This window comes from Podarcis muralis, chromosome 4, assembly GCF_964188315.1.
Source record: "Podarcis muralis chromosome 4, rPodMur119.hap1.1, whole genome shotgun sequence".
Classification (NCBI taxonomy): Eukaryota; Metazoa; Chordata; class Lepidosauria; order Squamata; family Lacertidae; genus Podarcis; species Podarcis muralis.
Window position 1 is genome coordinate 17,895,102 of NC_135658.1, and position 20,192 is coordinate 17,915,293.

At 44.1% G+C, this 20,192-nt stretch overlaps 1 protein-coding gene and 1 non-coding gene across 7 annotated transcripts in view; both read left to right on the forward strand.

The window, feature by feature from the left end:
- The window catches only part of CEP295 (centrosomal protein 295), a 43,135-nt gene that overhangs the window by 9,628 nt on the left and 13,315 nt on the right, over positions 1 to 20,192 (forward strand). For 5 of the 6 annotated variants that reach the window (XM_077926995.1, XM_028726054.2, XM_077926996.1 and 2 more), the window contains 14 exons: positions 1,511 to 1,651; positions 3,140 to 3,323; positions 4,731 to 4,880; positions 7,241 to 7,465; positions 8,654 to 8,760; positions 10,219 to 10,428; positions 10,890 to 11,005; positions 11,118 to 12,135; positions 14,727 to 14,904; positions 15,382 to 15,534; positions 15,893 to 16,108; positions 17,778 to 17,884; positions 18,780 to 18,927; positions 19,122 to 19,358. In XM_077926995.1, the coding sequence (XP_077783121.1) occupies positions 1,511 to 1,651; positions 3,140 to 3,323; positions 4,731 to 4,880; positions 7,241 to 7,465; positions 8,654 to 8,760; positions 10,219 to 10,428; positions 10,890 to 11,005; positions 11,118 to 12,135; positions 14,727 to 14,904; positions 15,382 to 15,534; positions 15,893 to 16,108; positions 17,778 to 17,884; positions 18,780 to 18,927; positions 19,122 to 19,358 (3,190 nt within the window). The remainder of the gene's footprint in view (positions 1 to 1,510; positions 1,652 to 3,139; positions 3,324 to 4,730; positions 4,881 to 7,240; positions 7,466 to 8,653; positions 8,761 to 10,218; positions 10,429 to 10,889; positions 11,006 to 11,117; positions 12,136 to 14,726; positions 14,905 to 15,381; positions 15,535 to 15,892; positions 16,109 to 17,777; positions 17,885 to 18,779; positions 18,928 to 19,121; positions 19,359 to 20,192) is intronic. The other variant, XM_077926997.1, reaches the window with a different exon arrangement.
- Positions 18,401 to 18,484, forward strand: LOC114596658 (small nucleolar RNA U2-19). The gene has a single exon (XR_003706601.1). It is a non-coding gene; the product is annotated as a small nucleolar RNA U2-19 (small nucleolar RNA).

Genomic DNA, 20,192 nt, shown 5'->3' on the forward strand with positions numbered 1-20,192 from the left:
GTGTCCTTCTGGATTATAGCCACTTTTTTTCTTGTGGGTATGGAATTCATAAGTGGAATACTTGAAATTAACGTATGTCATTCCTGAAAAAACAAGTATTAAAACAGGAGTTTTTCTTACTGAAAACCTGTAAAAGTTTGAGACTGTTGATGCAGCATAGCCTTATTTGCAAAAGAAAATGAAGACAATTTTTGTGCATGCTGTTTATGTTCGACTGTATCAGGCATAGGCAAACTCTGGCCCTCCAGATATTTGGGACTACGCTTCCCATCATCCCTAGCTAACAGGACCAGTGGTCAGGGATGATGGGAATTGTAGTCCCAAACATCTGGAGGGCTGGAGTTTGCCTATGCCTGGGCTGTATCATAGAACCTAAATAGCAAGTCCTTAAATAAGTTTGTTTCACCCAATTTTCCTTGTTACTATGCATGTCTGTGGGAAATGGAACTTACCTTCTGCATGAAAGCAGATGCTCTACTGCTGAACTGCAACCCCTTCCCTCATTAAATGAAGTGGAATATTTGAAAATTCAGGACACACAAAAGGAAGCACCACTTCAACATGGTATGCAACTGGGGGGAGTGCTGCTTCCATTTGGTTGGCCATTGCACAAACAGGGTCCTGGACAAGATGGGTCTTTGGCCTGATTCAGCAGGCTCTTCTTAAGTTCATGTGTTCTCTGCCTCTCATTGTTTCCTTCTTCCCACTATTTTGTGTTTAACTCTAGCAGCAGTTTCTCATTTGATTAAACCAGAAGCAGGGACGGCATGCTCTTCTTATGGGGTCCTTTGGAGGTCCCCAATATATTCTGCAGTCCTCCCACACCTCACACAATTTACTGAATTATTTTCCATTCTGCAGAGCTGTTGCCCTTAGTAGGGCACACAGTTGCTGCTCTGTTAGGCCATGCCACTGAATCAGTTGCCAGACTGAACAGTACATTATTTCCTTATAGTTTACTGTCTAATTGAGGTTGAAATCACAGAGACTTGACATATTGTTTGAGGGCCAGTCTTGGGTAGTTGGGTGGGGAAGTTAGTCCCAAATGTATTTGGGTTCAGTACCTTTTACCTGGGGATGTGGGTGGTGCTGTGGGTTAAACCACAAAACCTAGGGCTTGCCGATCAGAAGGTCGGCGGTTTGAATCCCCGCGATGGAGTGAGCTCCCGTTGCTCGGTCCCTGCTCCTGCCAACCTAGCAGTTCGAAAGCACGTCAAAGTGCAAGTAGATAAATAGGTACCGCTCCGGCGGGAAGGTAAACAGCGTTTCCGTGCACTGCTCTGGTTTGCCAGAAGCAGCTTAGTCATGCTGGCCACACGACCCGGAAGCTGTACGCCAGCTCCCTCGGCCAATAAAGCAAGATGAGCACCGCAACCCCAGAGTCGTTCGTGACTAGACCTAATGGTCAGGGGTCCCTTAACCTTTTACTTACAAAACTATACTTCTGGGTATAGTCTTTTGAGGCACCGTAGAACTTGGTATTCCTAACTTGTTGCTGGTTGACTCCCAGCCAGATGCTCGGTTACTTGCCAAGGTGGAAGCCAAGCAGAAGGAAGGACTGCAAAGCAATGTAGAGAGAGAGAGGAGAGAACAGCAAGAAAAAGCTCGCCTAAGAGGGAAGCATGCCTTGAAGATGGTCCGTCTTGCACGGGTAAGCAAAGTAGGAACATTCTCCCAACATCAGATGAGTAATAATAGCAAATTGGGCACTGTATATTTAATGAATTCAAAGTACAATCACCTAACCTTTCTCCAGAAAGATTCTGAAATAATGGATTGTTTAAAGTTCAAGCCCTTAAAGCGTTCGTAGTGCTTATCCTCAGTTTCTAGGTTCACGGTGTGCAATGTTCTTTCCACTGTCAAAGATGAAATATAGTTGAACATTTAGAAAGCCACGCTGAAGTAATTCAGGCCTCAGGATAGGTAAGGTTTGGCATTTGTGGGCGTAAGATTGATGAAACGCAAAGCATTCTAATATATGGGAGAAGAGGGCTGTTGTTTTTTAACTGCACTGTGCAGGTACTTCAGAGTTGAACTTCAATACAGCTAGAATTCTTTTCAGCATGACCTACTTTCACAGAATGTAGCTACCTATTTTGGTGTAGTTACACAAAGATATAAAGGAGCGGATCCTGAGTTCAGTGAGTAGAAGGAAGCTTGCAGAAGGAGTTCATTCTTGCTTCTTCCATAAAAGCCTTCCAGAAAGGTGCCTCTACTCAGTTTTCAGCAGTTCCCCTCTCTGCCAACTCAGCACCCAAGCCAATGTGGAATAATAAAATAATTAAAAAGTGTACCGTGCTGAAAATCACAATAGTCTATAAAAAAACATGAAGGCTTTAAAGCTAATGTAAAAAGCAGGTAAAATACACACACTTGTTTCCAGTGTTTCACTTACTTGGGGGTTATCCTGTAGGCCCGACTTCTAGTGGGTACTAAGAGGTGTTTGACATATTAAAAGCCCAACCCTTGTTCTCTCTGCTCTGTAACTTGTTTAAAAAATTCATTTGAGATTTATTTCTTGTGGCTGTATTAATTCAGCAGATGCACTAGAAAGCTAGGATACTAAGGGGGAATAATGTGGGCTTGTCTTCACAGAATATTTAATGGAATTTTAATGCACCTGATGTTGAGGAGAAAGGAAACAATATTTCATTTTAAGTGGTAATTAACAAAATATGCCTTCTGAAATTATACACTTAATATCTTCAAATGAAGCTGACGTTTGATAATGAAGTATGACTAATAAATGTCTGCATTTGATCTATAAATCATGTGCAGTAGATTACAGTCCCCCTTTTTAAAGGAATTGCAGCTTGCTTTTAAAGCGGTATATTTAGCAGAAAACTCAACAACATCATTTGTACTTATTGAAATGGATAGCTTCCATTTCCCTGCCTACTGTTTGTGTGCACGCGCGTGCATATATTCAAACTTGTCTGCCCAGCAGAGTGTAATTTACATGAATAAGTGCCGCTCCTCTAAAGTTAATTTTATGACCTGCTAACTAAGAGTCTTCGGAAAGTACCCAACATAAAGCAATCATCATCATAGCTTTAAAAGTATCTTTGCTGTGTCAAATAAACTGTCTTGGCTTGCGTGACAGCTTATTAATAGGACATTTTTTTCCCTGCTGTTAAAGGACAGGGAAAAGCTAATGAAAGAGCTTGAACATATGCAGAATATGGACCTTGCACGCAGAAGACAGATTGTTGCCCAGATGCCACCCCAGTTATTTCAGCCGCCCTACAAGCGTGTGGAAATCAGGGAAGAATGGCAGAGAGAGCTGGAGTGTGCCTTCGAAGACATGTATACTGGAGACAGGAGTAAGTATTTATAAGTGACTTTTGGACTGTTATGGGGAACCCAGAGATTCCTTTGCAGCTTATTGGAGATTGGAGTAATGTCAGGCAGTCTTCCCTGAAAGACACAAGCTTGCCCACTGTTATGTTTTACATTGGTTAAGCATATTCTGTATTGCACAGTCATTTTCCAAAGGGCAGTGGTGAAGCCCAGCAGGCCTGGCCAGTGCATCCCATAATCTGAATGCATACTTTGGCATACACACAATGCTGTTCATTGGTTTATCTGTGGCAGATTTCAGGGGGGACTAGACAAATTGATTAGGAGAAACAGGAAATTAGAAAACTACTGCTTTGGAAAGATCAATGATATAATCATCTTTGTAGTCCCAAGCCAGTTCCATTGGTCTTGCACAGAAGCTCATCTTCCATTGAAAGCTCCACACCAGCACAGACTGGGGGAATACTACTTTAGGCCTATAGCAGGGATGGGGAACCTGTGATCCTCCAGTTTAGGTTGGATTCCAAAGTTCCTTCAGTCCCAACCAGTACCTCTGGTTACGAACTTAATTTGTTCTGGAGGTCCGTTTGTAACTGGAAACCGTTCTTATCCTGAGGCGCACTTTCGTGAATGGCGCCTCCCACTGCCTGCACGCCTCTGGTGTGTGATTTCTGCTTGCATCTCGGGGCAAAGTTCGGTACCGGGAGCAGCTACCTCCGAGTTAGCAGAGCTCGTAACCCGAAGCGTTCGCAAGGAGGACGGTTCGCAACCAGAGGTATTACTGTATAACTAATGGTCAGGGCTGACAGTCCATCAACACCTGCAGGGTCACAGATTCTCCATCTTTGGCCTACAGTTGAATATTCTCAGTTCCTAGGATTACTTTAGGGCTGCTCTGGAATTGCCATATTGCAGCTTGCACCCCCCAGTGAACTAATTTTCACATATATAATACAGGACTTTTTTGGACCGAGCATCCCAGATAACTTATTTATTTTCCCTACCATAGGTAGTGTACTTTGTTTGTAATGTACTGGTTTAAACTCAAAAATCGTTTCAATTTGGGGATCTCTAAGGATTCTTAGATGGGTGTCACTTTTGCGTTTTTGTTACAAATGTGATATTTACAATGAATTCTGGCATCCATATTGCCCATGTTGCAACTTGTTATTGACTGAAGTTTCCTTACATGTTGCTTCACTGCAATATAAATTTATGTTAAGTGATAGTCATTAGTGGTAAGAGAAATAGTTGTTCTTCTGAATTGGTCTTTAGTGTAATTGAATACCTTGCTTCATGGCTTCACTTTCCTTGGCATTGTGTGATTAAAAAAACATTATTAAATGTCTGCTGCTCACCTCCTCTGTAGTTGGAATTTTCAGTAGAGAATGTTGTGTGTTGGTTTCATATGGTCTAATTTTTTTACACAGAAATGAAAGGAGACCTTATTTTGCACCTTGACCCACAGCCCTTGCCAAGTAGATCTCAAGATGATGAGCTGGAACTTTCCCAGGAGCCAGGTTCTGTGTTTGAGGTGCCACCAAGTTTGTCGGATGAGGTGAAGGACAGTGAGCCAAGTAGTAAGAGAAAACTTGATTCTTATTAATTAATATTCACTTAGAAAACAAGGTATATTCACTACTGGATATAAGATGGTATAAAGCAGTTGTCAAATGATAAGGATAGAAAGAAACATTGATGCATATCTTGCCAAACCCTGGCATATGACTCTTGGGTGATACAAAATGCTAGTCATACTTGGAGTAGCCCTATTTGAATCAGTAAACTTGAGAAATTTCAGTGGGTTGAGTTGGATCCTGCTCAGTGGTTTCAGAATTGTCTGTTAACTGTGTGACCTTGGGGAGGAATGTGCAGTTTGGTGGCACTGCAAAGTCTAAGGGTGTATTAGGTTTATGGGTTTAGGGAAGCGTTTAATGTTTGATGCATTACTCTATTTTAATATTTTGTTGGAAGCCGCCCAGAGTGGCTGGCTGGGGAAGACCAGCCAGATGGGTGGGGTATAAATAATATAATTATTATTATTAGTTTATTATTATTATTATTATTATTAGCGCCAGAGATTAAGAGTGCATGTGGCAGGGTAGAGTACTGAAACATTTCATATTTGTAGCAAGAAATAACGAATGACCTGTGTTGGTAGCTTCAACCCATTTCATGAGTTTGTAATCGGTTCAAAATTCAGAACCTCGGAACTGTGGAACTGGAACTTCGGAACTGGAAGGGACTCCAGAGGGTCATCTAGTCCAACCCCATTCGATGCAGAAATCACAGCGAAATAATCCCTAACAGATGGCCATCCACTGTCTGCTTAAAAGCCTCCCATCATGCAGAGTACAGCGGTACCCCGCAAGACGAACGCCTCGCGGGACGAAAAACTCGCAAAACGAAAGGTTTTTTCGTTTTCGAGTTGCCTCGCAAGACAAATTTCCCTATGGGCTTGCTTCGCAAAACGAAGCTTGCCCCGGGGACAGCGGGTCTTCTCTTTTGAAGCAAGGGGCGGCGGGGAGATCGCTTCTCCCCACCGCCCCTTGCTTCAAAAGAGGTTTGCCCCCGGATCTCTTTTGAAGCAAGGGGCTGCGGGGAGATCGCTTCTCCCGGTGCTCCGAAGCCGGGCGGGGGGGCGGGAACACCTGCCCCAGCCACCCCGCTTCGGAACGCTGCTCCGAAGCGGGGTGGGGGGGCGGGAACACCTGCCCCAGCCGCCGGGCTTCGTAGCGCTGCTGCGAAGCCGGGTGGGGGGGGGGAACACCTGCCCCAGCCACCCCGCTTCGGAACGCTGCTCCGAAGCGGGGGGGGGGGCGGGAACACTTGCCCCAGCCGCCGGGCTTCGTAGCGCTGCTGCGAAGCCGGGCGGGGGGCGGGAACACCTGCCCCAGCCACCCCGCTTTGGAACGCTGCTCCGAAGCGGGGTGGGGGGGCGGGAACACCTGCCCCAGCCACCCCGCTTTGGAACGCTGCTGCGAAGCCGGGTGGGGGGCGGGAACACCTGCCCCAGCCGCCGGGCTTCGTAGCGCTGCTGCGAAGCCGGGCGGGGGGGGCGGGAACACCTTCTGAAGGCGGGCGGGGGGCGAAAGTCTTTGTCCCCCCTGCCTGCCTTCCCAGGGGCTTTTAAATCGCCCCGGACAGCGGAGAAGTCCTCCGCTGTCCCGGGGCGATTTTAAAATGCCGCCCGCCAGCATTTTAAGATCGCCCGGACAGCGGAGAAGTCCTCCGCTGTCCCAGGGTTTTTTAAAATGCTGGGGGTGGGAAGAAAAGCCCTTGTCCCCCCCCCCCCCCAGCCTTCAGAAGAGGTCCGGGGACAGTCTGTCCCCGGACCTGGTCTGAAGGCGGTTTACCTAGGAACGCATTAATTGATTTTCAATGCATTCCTATGGGAAACCGTGCATCGCAAGACGAAAAAACCGCAAGACGAAGAGACTTGCGGAACGAATTAATTTCGTCTTGCGAGGCACCACTGTACATCTTCTTGCAAAATAGTCTGTTTCCACTGCCAAACAGCTATTACTGTCAGAAAGTTCTTCCTTATGTCTCGTCAGAACATCTTTTCTTACCATTTGAATCCATTGGTTTGGGTCCTACCCTCTAGAGCAGCAGAATAAAAGCTTGCTCCATCTTCCATGTAACAGCCCAGAGATATTCGAAGATGGCTGTCATATCACCCTCTCAGTCTCCTCTTTTCCCTCAACCGTCCTTCCAAAGGCTTAGCTTCCACACCCTTTATTATCTTGGTTGCCCTCCTCTGTATATTCGTCACTTGAAAGTGACTCTGGCCTATGCAGGTCCTGTCCAGTGATGCCAGGCCTTAACATATTGACCGCATTTGAAGGTCGCACCAAACCATGAGTTGCATGGGTTACTCTCTTGTAAGAACAGCTTCCTTGGTTTTCTTGCTCATGCGTGTACTGTTTGTTTATTTTAGGTAGTGAAGTTGAAAAGCCACCCGAGCCTCAGTCAAAATTGGCTCTTAAAAAATTGCTAAACAAGATCAGGAACCAAAAGGACCATTGGACAACAGGAAGTGAACCAGAAAGTACAAGTGAAATTGAATCAATTGAATCTGGAACAATTTCTAGTAGAGAGAGAAGATTATACGACTCTGAATCTGAGCCTGAACCAAAGAGTGATCCTGTCTCTGAAGCCAGGGGTATGTTTGTGCCGGGGGGGGGGGGGTTGCACTTAGGAATTAAAACTGACCATGATGATGATCAGGATTCAAAGAACTGTGAAACTAATTTGTGAGCCAAAGGGGATGATAATAATAATAATAATAATAATAATAATAATAATAATAATAATAAAAAATAATAAATTTATACCCTGCCCATCTGGCTGAGTTTCCCCAGTCACTCCGGGCGGCTCCCAAACGAATGTTAAAAACAATACAGCTTTAAATTAAATATTAAAAACTTCCCTAAACAGGGCTGCCTTCAGATGTCTTTTAAAAATAGGATGGATAGCTGCTTATTTCCTTGACATCTGATGGGAGGATGTTCCACAAGGAAGGCACCTCTGCTGAGAAGGCCCTCTGCCTGGTTCCCTGTAACCTCACTTCTCGCAGTGAGGGAACCACCAGAAGGCCCTCGGCACTGGACCTCAGTGTCTGGGCTGAACGATTGGGGTAGAGACGCTCCTTCAGATATACAGGACCGAGGCCGTTTAGGGCTTTAAAGGTCAGCACCAACACTTTGAATTGTGCTCGGAAACATACTGGGAGCCAATGTAGGTCTTTCAAGACCGGTGTTATATGGTCTCGGCGGCCGCTCCCAGTCACCAGTCTAGCTGCCACATTCAGGATTAGTTGTAGTTTCCGGGTCACCTTCAAAGGTAGCCCCACGTAGAGCGCATTGCAGTAGTCCAAGCGGGAGATAACTAGAGCATGCACCACTCGGAGACAGTCCATGGGCAGGTAGCATCTCAGCCTGCGTACCAGATGGAGCTGGTAGGCAGCTGCCCTGGACACAGAATTACTCCTACACTCCTTCAAATAACTCTTTTTCCTGCCAGCAGGAAGAAGAAAAAAAAGCTAGATAGGAGACAGAGTGAGGGCACAAACCCCTTCTGTGAGCTGAAACACCTCTTCGGAAGCTGACCAGCAGTGGTGGCATCAGTATGACTGTCATAAATTATAAGATGACTTTATATTTAATTTGTTATCAAAAGAACTAAGGCTATGCTGTGTTTTTTGTGTGTTTATATTGTAAACTGCCCTGTGATCTAAGATGAAGGGTGGCATAGAAATTAAATGAATAAATTATATAAAATGACTCAGGGTCTAACATAAGTAACTATCCTTAATCTACTACATATTCATGTTTTGTGTGTGTCTACTTAGAACTGCCACAGATACTGGACCAAAGTATTGTTGCTGGAAATGTAGTTCTAGATCACCCACAAGAACAAGCAACTAAACTCAGAAAGGAAGCAGAAAGACAAAACCAGGTATAACTGTTTTTCAGTCTACAGCAGTGCGGCAGTTCTGTTCTGATATGCCAGTGTTGTCCTTCCCTCTGGGGTTGTGTGAATAATGAAGAGCAGAATATGAATTAACACCAATAAGATGGGGCACTTAAGTCAGTAGTGTTTCGATTTCAAATTACAGGAAACTGAATGTCAGAAAACTCATTTCAAGAACAATTAAGGCTAAACGTCAGGATAATGAAAAAGTAAGAAACACAAAAACACCCGGCTGCTTCCCACAGTGACCTGCACAATAGCTTTAACTATTCTCTACACCTGGGATGAAAGGAACGCAGGTGACGCTGTGGGTAAAACCTCAGCGACTAGGGCTTGCCGATCGAAAGGTCGGCGGTTCGAATCCCCGCGGCGGGGTGCGCTCCCGTTGCTCAGTCCCAGCGCCTGCCAACCTAGCAGTTCGAAAGCACCCCCGGGTGCAAGTAGATAAATAGGGACCGCTTACTAGCGGGAAGGTAAACGGTGTTTCCGTGTGCTGCGCTGGCTTGCCAGATGCAGCTTGTCACGCTGGCCACGTGACCCGGAAGTGTCTGCGGACAGCGCTGGCTCCCGGCCTCTAGAGTGAGATGAGCGCACAACCCTAGGGTCTGTCAAGACTGGCCCGTACCGGCAGGGGTACCTTTACCTTTACCTTACATCTGGGATGGGAAACCTTTTTGGCCTGAGTTTTCACATTCCCTTCTGGGCAGCCTTCCAGGGTCAGAGGCAAAAGTGGGTGGAGCAATGAATGCAAATATCCCTTTGTAAAGTACCCTAGTTTCTACACAGGCACCTCCATCCTCCAGGCAAGTAGTTATCAGAGTTCAAGGGCACATTGCAGCAAGGCAACAACGCACAAGTGGATGGTTTGGGAGGGGTGTGTGGCGTGCCTCCCCCCCCTGCCCTTCCTGAGATTCCTATCCCTGCTCTACTCTGTGGGGTGAGAGGAATGGAAACCTACACAATTGATAGAGTTCTCTCATTTCTTTCCTTCTGACAGCCAAGAATAATTGCTAATGTAAGCTTGTACTTGCATGGTTTCAAACTTGTGACAGTCACAATGCCAGGAATGTATAGAAGTCAGTCTTAAATGTCCAGTTAACTTCAATTTTATTTCCAGGTTTCACTCTTCCTTTTCTTAGACATCTGTGATCACTATGATATGATTGTAGTATCATACAAATCAAAGCTGTATTGTAAATTTATGGGTGTTATTATTTATTCTCAGTATTGTTTCCATAGAAAGTTTAATTACAGGGATGCAGTGTAGTTTTTACTAATTGCAAGAATCTCTTGATGAGTAACTATTTTGTGATTCTATATTTTATCTAAATTAATACTTGTGATAAATGTTGTTCTGTCAAAGAATTTATTTAATGGGAGGTTCATTGTGTACCATGGATTCCTTCTGTAACTGACATACGGAATTGCTATTCGTTTGACTAGATAGAGCACCAAAAGCAACAGCAGTTGGCATTGCTTCAGCAAATTGAACAGCAGAAAAAACGTCTGGAGGCTGATTTTCTGAAGGCTCAGATGCAGCGCCAGGAGCAGGAATTTAAAAAAGAGCAAGAAGTGAAAGATCAAGAATCCCAAATGGAACAAGTGAATATTAGGGTCCCCTTTGTACACCAGCAGCAGGAAGTACAACATAAGGTGAAGGAGAAAAGTTGTTTTGTCTGACATAATGCTGGATTTGCTAATTCTGTGCCTGTTCACATCATACTAAGCCATAGATGATGCTTCCATGTGAAAATGAAGATCACTCCTGCTACCTAATGAGCAGGAGCAACAAACTGCAGTTCTTCCCTTGAAATGGTTGATTCTGCTCAAAGAGACCATGATTCGTAAGCCAATCATAAGCCTTTGCTTAAGATCGTGGTTTGTTTGGAGTGAAACAAATCATGACCCCCAGTTTGGATGTATTTATAAGGGTGGATCCACACCATACATGTAAAGCATATGGCTACCCTCAAAGAAAATCCACCTCAGTAAACATTGTCATATTGTGGCTCCTGTTGGCTTTGAAACAGAAACTGACTGTTCCCCACAGAACTGATGCAAGTGATTGCCTTTTGCACAGTGCTTGATATTTTCTTCATTTAATTTCTCTTTAGGTTGAAAGAGCCACAGAGCTACAGGCAGCCGGCAGTTCTGTAGAGGGTGATCATACAGAGGACGATCATATACAGATGATTCGCGACTATCAGCAACGCCTTCTAATCCAAAACAGGTATTTTTCTGTCAACACAAGAGATTCCTGGCTACCTGTTTGATGCTATCTTGGCAGTTCTGCTCCTGAAAAGTATTATCTGCTCAAATATATAAATATATGTCTCTTTTAGGATGCACAGAGTCTCGGTTGAAGAAGCCAGGAAGCGTCTGCATGAGTATCAGAACAAGCTGAAACAGAGATACCGCTCAGTTTCTGCGTCATTGTTAGGTCCTGCTAACAGACTTGCACAGCAAGATTCTGTCCCCGACGCGCCATCACGATTACAAGGATATCGTGGTTTGCAAAGAGTTAATCTGGCAGCGGACCAGCCATTTGGGACTGCTCCTGTACAAGAGTCAACTGAGCATTCAAAACCGCCTTGGATGTTGGCAGAGCAGGGGGGAACATCAGAGCAGGGGGGAACAGAACAGCGGTTTGATGTGGGCAGCAGGCATGTATGTACTCTGGAGGGTCAAAGGCTTTTTCAGTTGCCACAGGCTTACGGTTCACGCCAACAGACAGAAGAACTGGGCGCAGTGGAGACACCTTCAGCACAGTCATTGGAATTTCACAGCATTCCAGAATCAATAACGCTTAAGTCACAGGACACTTCTGTTACAACTCAGCCGGTGGCTCAAACACAGCATGCCCCATTCACTTTCCCTGTGGGCAGCTCTTCTGTGTCTGCAGAAACACTCTGGTCCGATAAACAGACGTCTCATGCACCTTCAGCGGAGAAGATTCTCCTGCCAGCAACCTTAAAGCACCAGCACAAACCTCCCGAAAGTTGGACAAGAACAACCTTGGAGCAAGCTAACCTCCCTCCTTTGCGGCCCCTCTCGTCTGTGCTTTCCTTTGTTTCTAGTGAGAGTCAAAAGACCCAGGAATCCTACGCATTAAAAAATGGAAGTGGACCCACGCCTGGTTATTCTGATATAGTGGAATTAAGGGACAGAATGATGTCTTCCTCTGAGAGCATTCAAGCTCAGCAAGAACACTTGAAAGAACTACAAGAGCAGCTAGATAAGCAAAGGGAAGCTCTTCTTTCTCGGCAGAAGGTACAAGAGGACTTGCTCATGAAAAAACATACTCAGCTGAAACAACAAATGGAACAGCAGCAGGAAGCTTTAAAGGAGTTTATTAAAAAGGTATGCTTTAAATACATGGCGTGAAAACGTTTTGACTGTTCTTCAGAATAATTCAGAATGAGAACTTCTCTCTGATTTGTTTTCCTAAACTTTGAGTAGCTGCACTTTCGTTGCCATCGTTTCAGTCAACTCTTGTCTAGAGATGTACAATTTATGGAAATTATGAAGTCTGTTTTTTAGGGGGGTGATATTTTGGGAAGCACTGAAAAGTATCCTAAATATTTCTGTTTTTAAGTATGTGAAGAGTATAATTTACCATATAATTTTGGTATATTAAATTTTAAATGCCTTTGTTCAAACAACTACTGTGGCAGCAATGTGAGTTGGCTGTAACAATATTTTAAAAGCACAGCTTTTATAATTTTGGGAGAAAATACCAGTTTCCCCTCAAAGTTATGAATGCTTCTATTTCAGGCCTCAGAAAATATTTCTGCTTCTCTCTCTCACCCACACACTTCCCATTAGCTCTATTCTTGCTACAGTTTTAAAAGAAAATGTTCCTCCCTTCTTCAGTGTATTAATGGAAGAGAATTTTTGCAATCATTTTTTAATCTTAGCTTTTTTTATTCTGAATCAGCTCTATGAACATAACTGAAAGTCCCTGGAAAAGAGGCAACATGCGCAGTTCAGTGGTGGAGTGCATCCTTTGCAATTTGGAGATCCCAGATTCAAAACTTTTAATAATTAGTTAAAGCACGGGTGTCAAACACAAGGCCCGCGGGCCAAATCCGGCCCGCCTGACCTCCTCATGTGGCCCGTGTAGCCGCCGCCGGCCGCCAGCCTTCACCTTTTATTCCCGCTTTTTTTTTTTTTTTTTTTACATAAGAAAGTTTACATGGTGCGGCTCCCTACTCGCCTCCCCCCGTCGCTCTTAAGGACGTGGCTGCTGCTTCAAATGTCCCCGCGTCCCTCAACTTGCGCCTTCTTCGTCGGGGGCCGAAGCGAGGGGGGCAGCTGGCTTCTCTCTCCCTCTCACTGCTCAAAAAGAGCAAGCGGAAGGTCAGGTCTCTCCGCGCCGCGGAGAGGGAGTCTTTCTCCTCGGAGAAACTTTTTTATTCCAGCCTTGGCTCTTCTCCGGGGATGCTGGATCCTCCCCGCCCATCCCCCAAACTCCCCTTTTCTTCCAATCCTCAGCCACCTTGGAATCCCTCTTGGTGGGAGAGAAGCGTTTTTGGTTTCTGCGGAAGGTTTCCCTTGCTGCTGCCGCCACCACCAGCAGCAGCAGCAGCAGCAGCAGCAGCAGCCCCGTCTGTCTGAAACGGCCGCTGTTTGGTTTAATAACACGATTTTGTTACGTCTGCTCAGCTCCGGCCAAGCGGCTCCTTCTCTGCAAGCAGATCCATGTGTGTCCACGTTACATCGGGGTTTCCCACGGCCGCGCTTCCCGTGTCTCCCCCTCCGCCCTCCCCCGAGGCGCGTCCCCTTGCAACATCTGAAATTATTTTCTCAGAAACGCCAACTTTGGGGCTCTTCTTTTCTCCTCTCCCTCTCTGCCCCCCCCCCCGCTGCTCTCACACTCTCCCCCCTTGCCGATCCCAGGATCTGATTAGATTTTCAATTACAACCCAGTGCGCAATCGGATTTCTGATTTCAGCCAGGAGCAAGCCAGCAAACCGGAGCACCCGCGTCTTCTCCTCACCAAACTCTCCGCGTTATTATATCCATTCGCCTTGCCTCCAACTCCTCTGCATTCCCCCCTCCCAGAATCGCACATCAAATGCAAAGAGATGCTGATGGTGGCGGCGGCGGCGAGCTTGGTGGCGGGAGGAGGAGAAAGCAGGAAGAGAGAGAAAATAAAATTCCCACCAGATGTTAAGAATCCATCGTCATCATTTATTTATTTTTAAAGGAGAGTCCGCTCCCAGGGTGGGTGGCTTCGAAAGCCCCTCTCTCCTCGCACGTCCTGCTATTGCTTCCCGATCCTTCCCAGCGTGCAAACTCGCCCTGCGGGAGGCGTCCTCTTCTCCTCTGGGCTGGATCTCACCAGCCCGGGGCTTCCCTTCCTTTTCATTTCGCCTCCCTCTCCATCTTTGCACAGCCAGCCTTTCCAGGACCGACGATGCCGGTGATCAAGTTGTTCTTTGGGAATATGGGGTGGCTGGTGGGGGGGGGTGAGTGGGAGAGAGAGAGAGGCGTGCGCGCGCACTCCAAACACCCTTAAAATAAATGTAAAGTGGACCGTCCACATTATTACAAAAAAAGTAATAATTGAATGCAGTGACAATAATTTATGATAATAAAGAGTGGACACATAGTCCTACAGATACAACCGGCCCTTTGAGGGTGACCAAACTGATGGCGCGGCCCCCCGATGAATTTGAGTTTGACACCCCTGAGTTAAAGGATCTAGCCTCTTTCTGGCAGACACACTCCTGGGTAGATGGATTAGTAATAAGGCTGCTCCATTTCTATGTATAGGTTGCAATTTGGTGCGCATTTACTTGGGAGTAAACCCCATTAAACACAGTAGAACTTATAAGTAAGCAACCATAGAATTGCTCTAAATATCTAATCCTCTCTTGGATGTGTGTGATGCCTTACAGGGGGGGGGGGAATGCTTGTGTTTAGGTACTCTTAATTTCTACTTATAGGCAGGACAGTCCAGCACATGCAGAGATATAGCAGAGCAGCGAGAGACTGATGACTTCCATCTGCTGCCAACACTAGGAGCAAAAGACAGCAACCAAGAAATGATTCACATTGCTGATATGAGCAGTCATTCTGAAAAGGACATTTTGTTTCATAGTGTTCGTCCAAATGAACAGATTGGTAAGCACCTTTCGATATGTCAGGTTAACCTGCTTTTGTGTCTTGTTTTGAGTTCTCTTCTTCCTTCAAATTGATCTGTTTTAAGACTTGGAACAAAATATAATGCACAAGCTTTCGAGCTCCCCAGAACTCTTCATCAGGGATTCTAGAATGAACTGGCTGATCCCATTTTTTAAAAGAGGAAAGCCTGATTGCTACTCAGACCTATTTCATGCCTTAAGTGAAACACAGGTTTTCAAAAATGGGGATCAGAATCCCAGGTGTAACCTGATGCCTGCAGGCACCTACCTAGTAGGGTAATAGTGTTTCCCAGCCATGGAACAAAGGTAAGTATTGTTTTCCTTGGATTGCTGAGAGAATGACATGCCTCAGGCTGAGTAGAAGTGAAATGTTAACTGGGTATCTCTTTAGTCTGTAGCTCAGTGTTCCAGCTGCTATATCAGTTGCAGGTCACCTGAACTTACCTTTACTTTACAGAGCGATTTCAAGACACCTGGGGAAGAGAACAGACATGGAGACTTTCAAAGCCGCCTTTGTCAAAAATAAAGCTAGGGCTCGATTTGGAACAGCATGAACTTAGCGTTATACCAGAACTTGACACACCACGGAGTGGCAGACTTTCCTCTACAGGTAAATTGTAAAAGTGTGGTGTCGATCAGAAGTTCTTACATGCTATGGTTCATTCTCTCTTGCCGTAAAATCCCAAAGCTTCTAACCTTTCCTAGACTTGTCAGAAATTGCGGAGCATAATTCCAAGGTAACGATTGGCAAACAAATCCAATGTCCTCTCATTAAGTAGTGCTTAGAGCAGAAGGAACCTACAAAAATACGGTATTGCCACTACAAAATCTGTAAGGGCTGCGCAGCAGCCGAATCAAGCTCCTGTCAAAAGGGATCCTTTTTTAATCTTCTAATTGAAATAAGGTATTTTAAAAGTTCGGCCAAGTATTGGTCTTTACTTCTAACAATTGGCAACTGACACTTGCAGGTTACAGAGAACCTCTTACTGGAGATACTTGCCTGGCTTCAAGGGCCCATAAGTGGCAGTCCAGCATCAGTCTAGATGAAGATCTCCATGAAGAAACAGATTTATTAAGAATTACGGCAGATGGCCAAGAACCAAGTTCTGATGAAAGTGAGATGCAGTTCAATGAATTATGGTGTGAAAAGTCAGCGATGGAAGCCGGTGGCTTGTGTGACTCGGGTGAGAAGTGTTGCTTTTTGGATGTGTTGGGGGCCCTTTTGGTTTGCAATCTGCCTCGTCAAACCTAATGATGCTAATATTAGCTTGAGCCAAATATTGTGTCTGCTTTATATTAGATCCACGGAAAGCTAATGTGCCATGGCACTGCTTCTGAAGAACACCTAAGCTCCAAGGGGAGGCCATTACATCATTGCACAATAGCTCCCATAACAAGTTGATTCAATTTGGTGCATGGGTAATATAGCTGAGAGCTTCCTTTGGTCCCCATTATAGCACCTGATGGCAACACAGTGCCCTTCACTCACCCCTCTTGGTGCCTGTTAGGTCCGCTTGCCCCATAAAAAAAAATCAAGGTTTTTTTTTGTTTTTTTTTAAAAGGCGCCTTTTAGATTTTTGTTTTGTTTTTTTTAAAAGATATTTATTAAAGTTTTAGACAATAAAGCAAACTTCACATTCACAACCGAAAGAAAAATACATCATCACAATCAATCAAAAACAACCAAAAAAGAAAAAGTGTACAGTAAAAAAAAACCCATAAAAATTAGAAGAAAAAAGACATGAAAAAAAGAAATAAAAACATGAAAAAACCAGTTTCTTAAATGTTATCTTCATAACCCTCCTTCCAGACTTCCTCACATCTCCCTTTTCTGTGTTCCCTTTTACAAAATCTTATTCAACAATACTTCACCCTCTTTCAAATATTATTTTATATTATACGTTCCAACTATTATGTCTCCAAATTTTCCCTTTCTTATCAATTAAGTTTGACATAACATTATTCTAAATTCACCTTTGTTCTTAAAAACCAGTTTTTGCATAATCCTTTCAGCTATGTCACTAATGCCATATTATCTTCATATCCTGCATCCTTCTAATATTCATACAATTTACAATGCTTTTGCAAATAGTCTTTAAATTTCTTCCAGTCCTCTTCCACTAGCTCTTCTCGCAGGTCTCAAAGCGCCTTTTAGATTTTTGGAGGGGGGGCATTGTTTTGGGGAAATGGTGTTGCCTGTTTTGTTAGCTGTGTTTTATTTGTTTTGATATGTGTGTTTAGTCCAGTTTTAGGAGAGGGGTTCGTCTGTGAAATGGGTTTGTTTTTGTTTCTGTTGATTTATTTAACCAATTTATATCATGTCCTTCCTCATAAAACAGACCATGTTGCAACAGTGGCAGCAGTTTCTTAGTTTTCCAGATGTGCCCCCAGGCCCCCAAAGTTTGGGGACTTCTGATCAACAACATGGCAGTTTGTTGAGCCGAAGCCGTTTACTGACCTGTTATCAAAAGCAGCACCTTGATTTTCACCCCTAAAATCAAACTGATAACGCCATAATGTATTAAATGGTTGTTAGAACATTTTCAGCTCTGAATAAGTTAGGTTTTCTTTCTGTCTTGGTATGAATCATTCAAGTCCCTGAGAGCACTCCTGTTCTGCAGAGCAGTAGCTGGCATTTCCAAACAAAGTCTATGAAGGACGTGCTCTCTGTATGCAGGTGAGATTGCAACATATGAAATGGGAGCAGAGCATGTACTCTCTGATAGATGGAAGCAAACCTGGGCAGAAATGAAGAAGTGGGAATGGCTTATGGAATAACACCTGTTCAGATTCATAAATGCTCGCTGTTTTCCTACTCTGTCATTCTGATTTATTTTATTTTTGTGTGTTCAGCCCACTCCTACGAACTCCGTCTTAGAGATCGGGGCTTACCAAGCTCTGATGATACTGGAAAGATAATAGCTACGTATCCTGATCCTTCATTTACACCTGATTGTATGGTTAGTCATCACTGGGTTTTAACGTGTAATACACAGCATTTATTTTAAACAAGCTTGCTTCCTTTTCTCTAATCTTTGTGGGGTTTTTTTAAAAAAAATATTATTAATTGGAACTGTTAATTACAAACTTGCATTCAGATGTGAGCGCTGTTCATTCTTGGTTTTGCTTTAGGGAGCTCTGAAAAGCTCCGCTCTTCTTCTTTAAATTTCATATCTAGTTTTGTTTTGCAAAAGTTTTCTGGCGACAAAATACTAAATGGAACGCAGCACTGCTGAATATAGCACCAGTTGTGCAGTCTGCCTCCCTTATTTGTGGAGTTAAAATTGTCATTTAATTCTCCTTGACGATAAAAAATAATAATCTGGAAAACAAGGCATTATATTTTAAAAACCTGACGTTTACATCTCTTATACTGCATAACATTAGAAAAAGACACAAACCACTTTCCATTAGTAAATAAGCATGACTGTGTCTTGCATTGCTTCACTTTTCCTCTGAGAGCCTCTTACTCAGTGACTCTGTGATGAGAATTAGCCAAATCTGAGCGCCAAAAAGATCAGCTGGTCTGTGCGGTGCATGATTTGTAAACTGTTCTGGGAAGCAATACAAGTCTGAATTGAGAGCATGGTGATTTGTGATGTATGGTTACTGTTGAACGAATGAGTGAATGGAACGAGTGAATGAGTGAGTGGAATTTGAGTGAATGAATGAATGAATGAATGAGAGAGACAGAGAGGCTTTACTGAGCAATGATGAGCCTGATGTGTACTGACAATTGAATACATGGAGGTTTTTACACTTGACCTGAGCTCAGAACAAAATGCGTTGCAATTCCGAGCGCTTGGGGTTCTGGAATTCATAATCGTTATATTTCATATGTATTAATTGCCTTAGGTAACACTTTCTACAGAATGGTGCCCTTCTTCATTAAGTCCACAGACATCTACACAACAGGTAGCATGTGGCTATTTCGCTTCATCTTCCCTTTCTGCTACCAGCTTCATTGCCAATTCCAATCCTGATAGAAGTCTTGCCAATACAGGTACATTTTCTTACAAACTGTAATACAATAGACTGGGTTTTTTCTGTTTACATGGCTGTGTCCGACATGAAAGTGTGCTGTGGAGTAGTCTGAATAAGTTGCACAGCTCTTTTAATTATGGATCGAACCATTTATTTTCTTGATTTGCATGGAATTTTTTATGAAGTTGAGCATGGTTGTGCTATGTCTTGCAGAGTCTCATTCAGGCAGGAAACAACCGGGTCATTTCAGTTCTCCTTTGAAAGAGAAAGCAAATACTGCTTTGGATCCTTCGGTTTCTCTGCTGTGTAAACAGGATGATCCTTCAGAAGCTCCTGGCTCCCATCTGTTTGGAGAAGTGTTGCACTCGGATCGACGTAAAATTCAACAGATCATAGACAAATATACAAGAGATTTCAGCTGGTCATCTTTAAGCAACGTCTCTTCCCATGGTAATGTTAGTAGAAGGTGAAAAATAGCAAATTCAGGAGTATTCAGAGGGAATGAATTTGTATTTTTTTAAAAACTTAATTTTGTTTCTTGTCCTGTGTGTTGTCCAAGCAACATATTCTTCTTTATAGGGCTGGACAAAGGTGCATGGCTAAGGTCATAATACTATACCATAGCTTGATAGCGTGAGAAATAGGAGGTTTATCTGAATTTCACGGAACAAAGACCAGTAGAGTCTGCAACATGTTGATTCCGTGAACCTCTTTTTTGATATAACCTCCCCACCCCCTTCTGCTTCTAGTTCCTTTTTGGATTTTCCATTCTTGTTGTGGTTTGTATTGTTGGTCAATAGCTATACTAAAAATGCATCTCTATATCCATTTCAACCTGGCTTCAGTTCTGGGTTTGGCGCAGAAAACCACCTTGGTCACCCTGATTGGGAGAAATGGGTGGGATGAGGTGCTGACCTGGTTGATTCTCCTTAGTCTTTACACCTTGTGACTTGGAGCCTTGAGAGCTGTGGGGAAAGCCCATAGTCTTGCCAATCAATGACTATAACCCCCATATGGGGTATAAGGGCTTACTGGTTGGTTATGGCACTCTGTCTCCTGGAAGTATGGCTGTCTTCCTTGTTGACAATTTTCTGGCATCAACTTAAGACACATTTTTTAAATTCAGGCCTTTGAGAGATTGCATAGGGTTGAGTATTACGGCTGTTGCTGCTGTGTACTGATGGAAATGTTTTTGCTGTATAACAGAATGTGGAACCTGTGGTCCTGCAGATAAAGTTGGACTAGAACTCTCAGCAGCCCCACCCAGCTTGATTGACAGCCAAT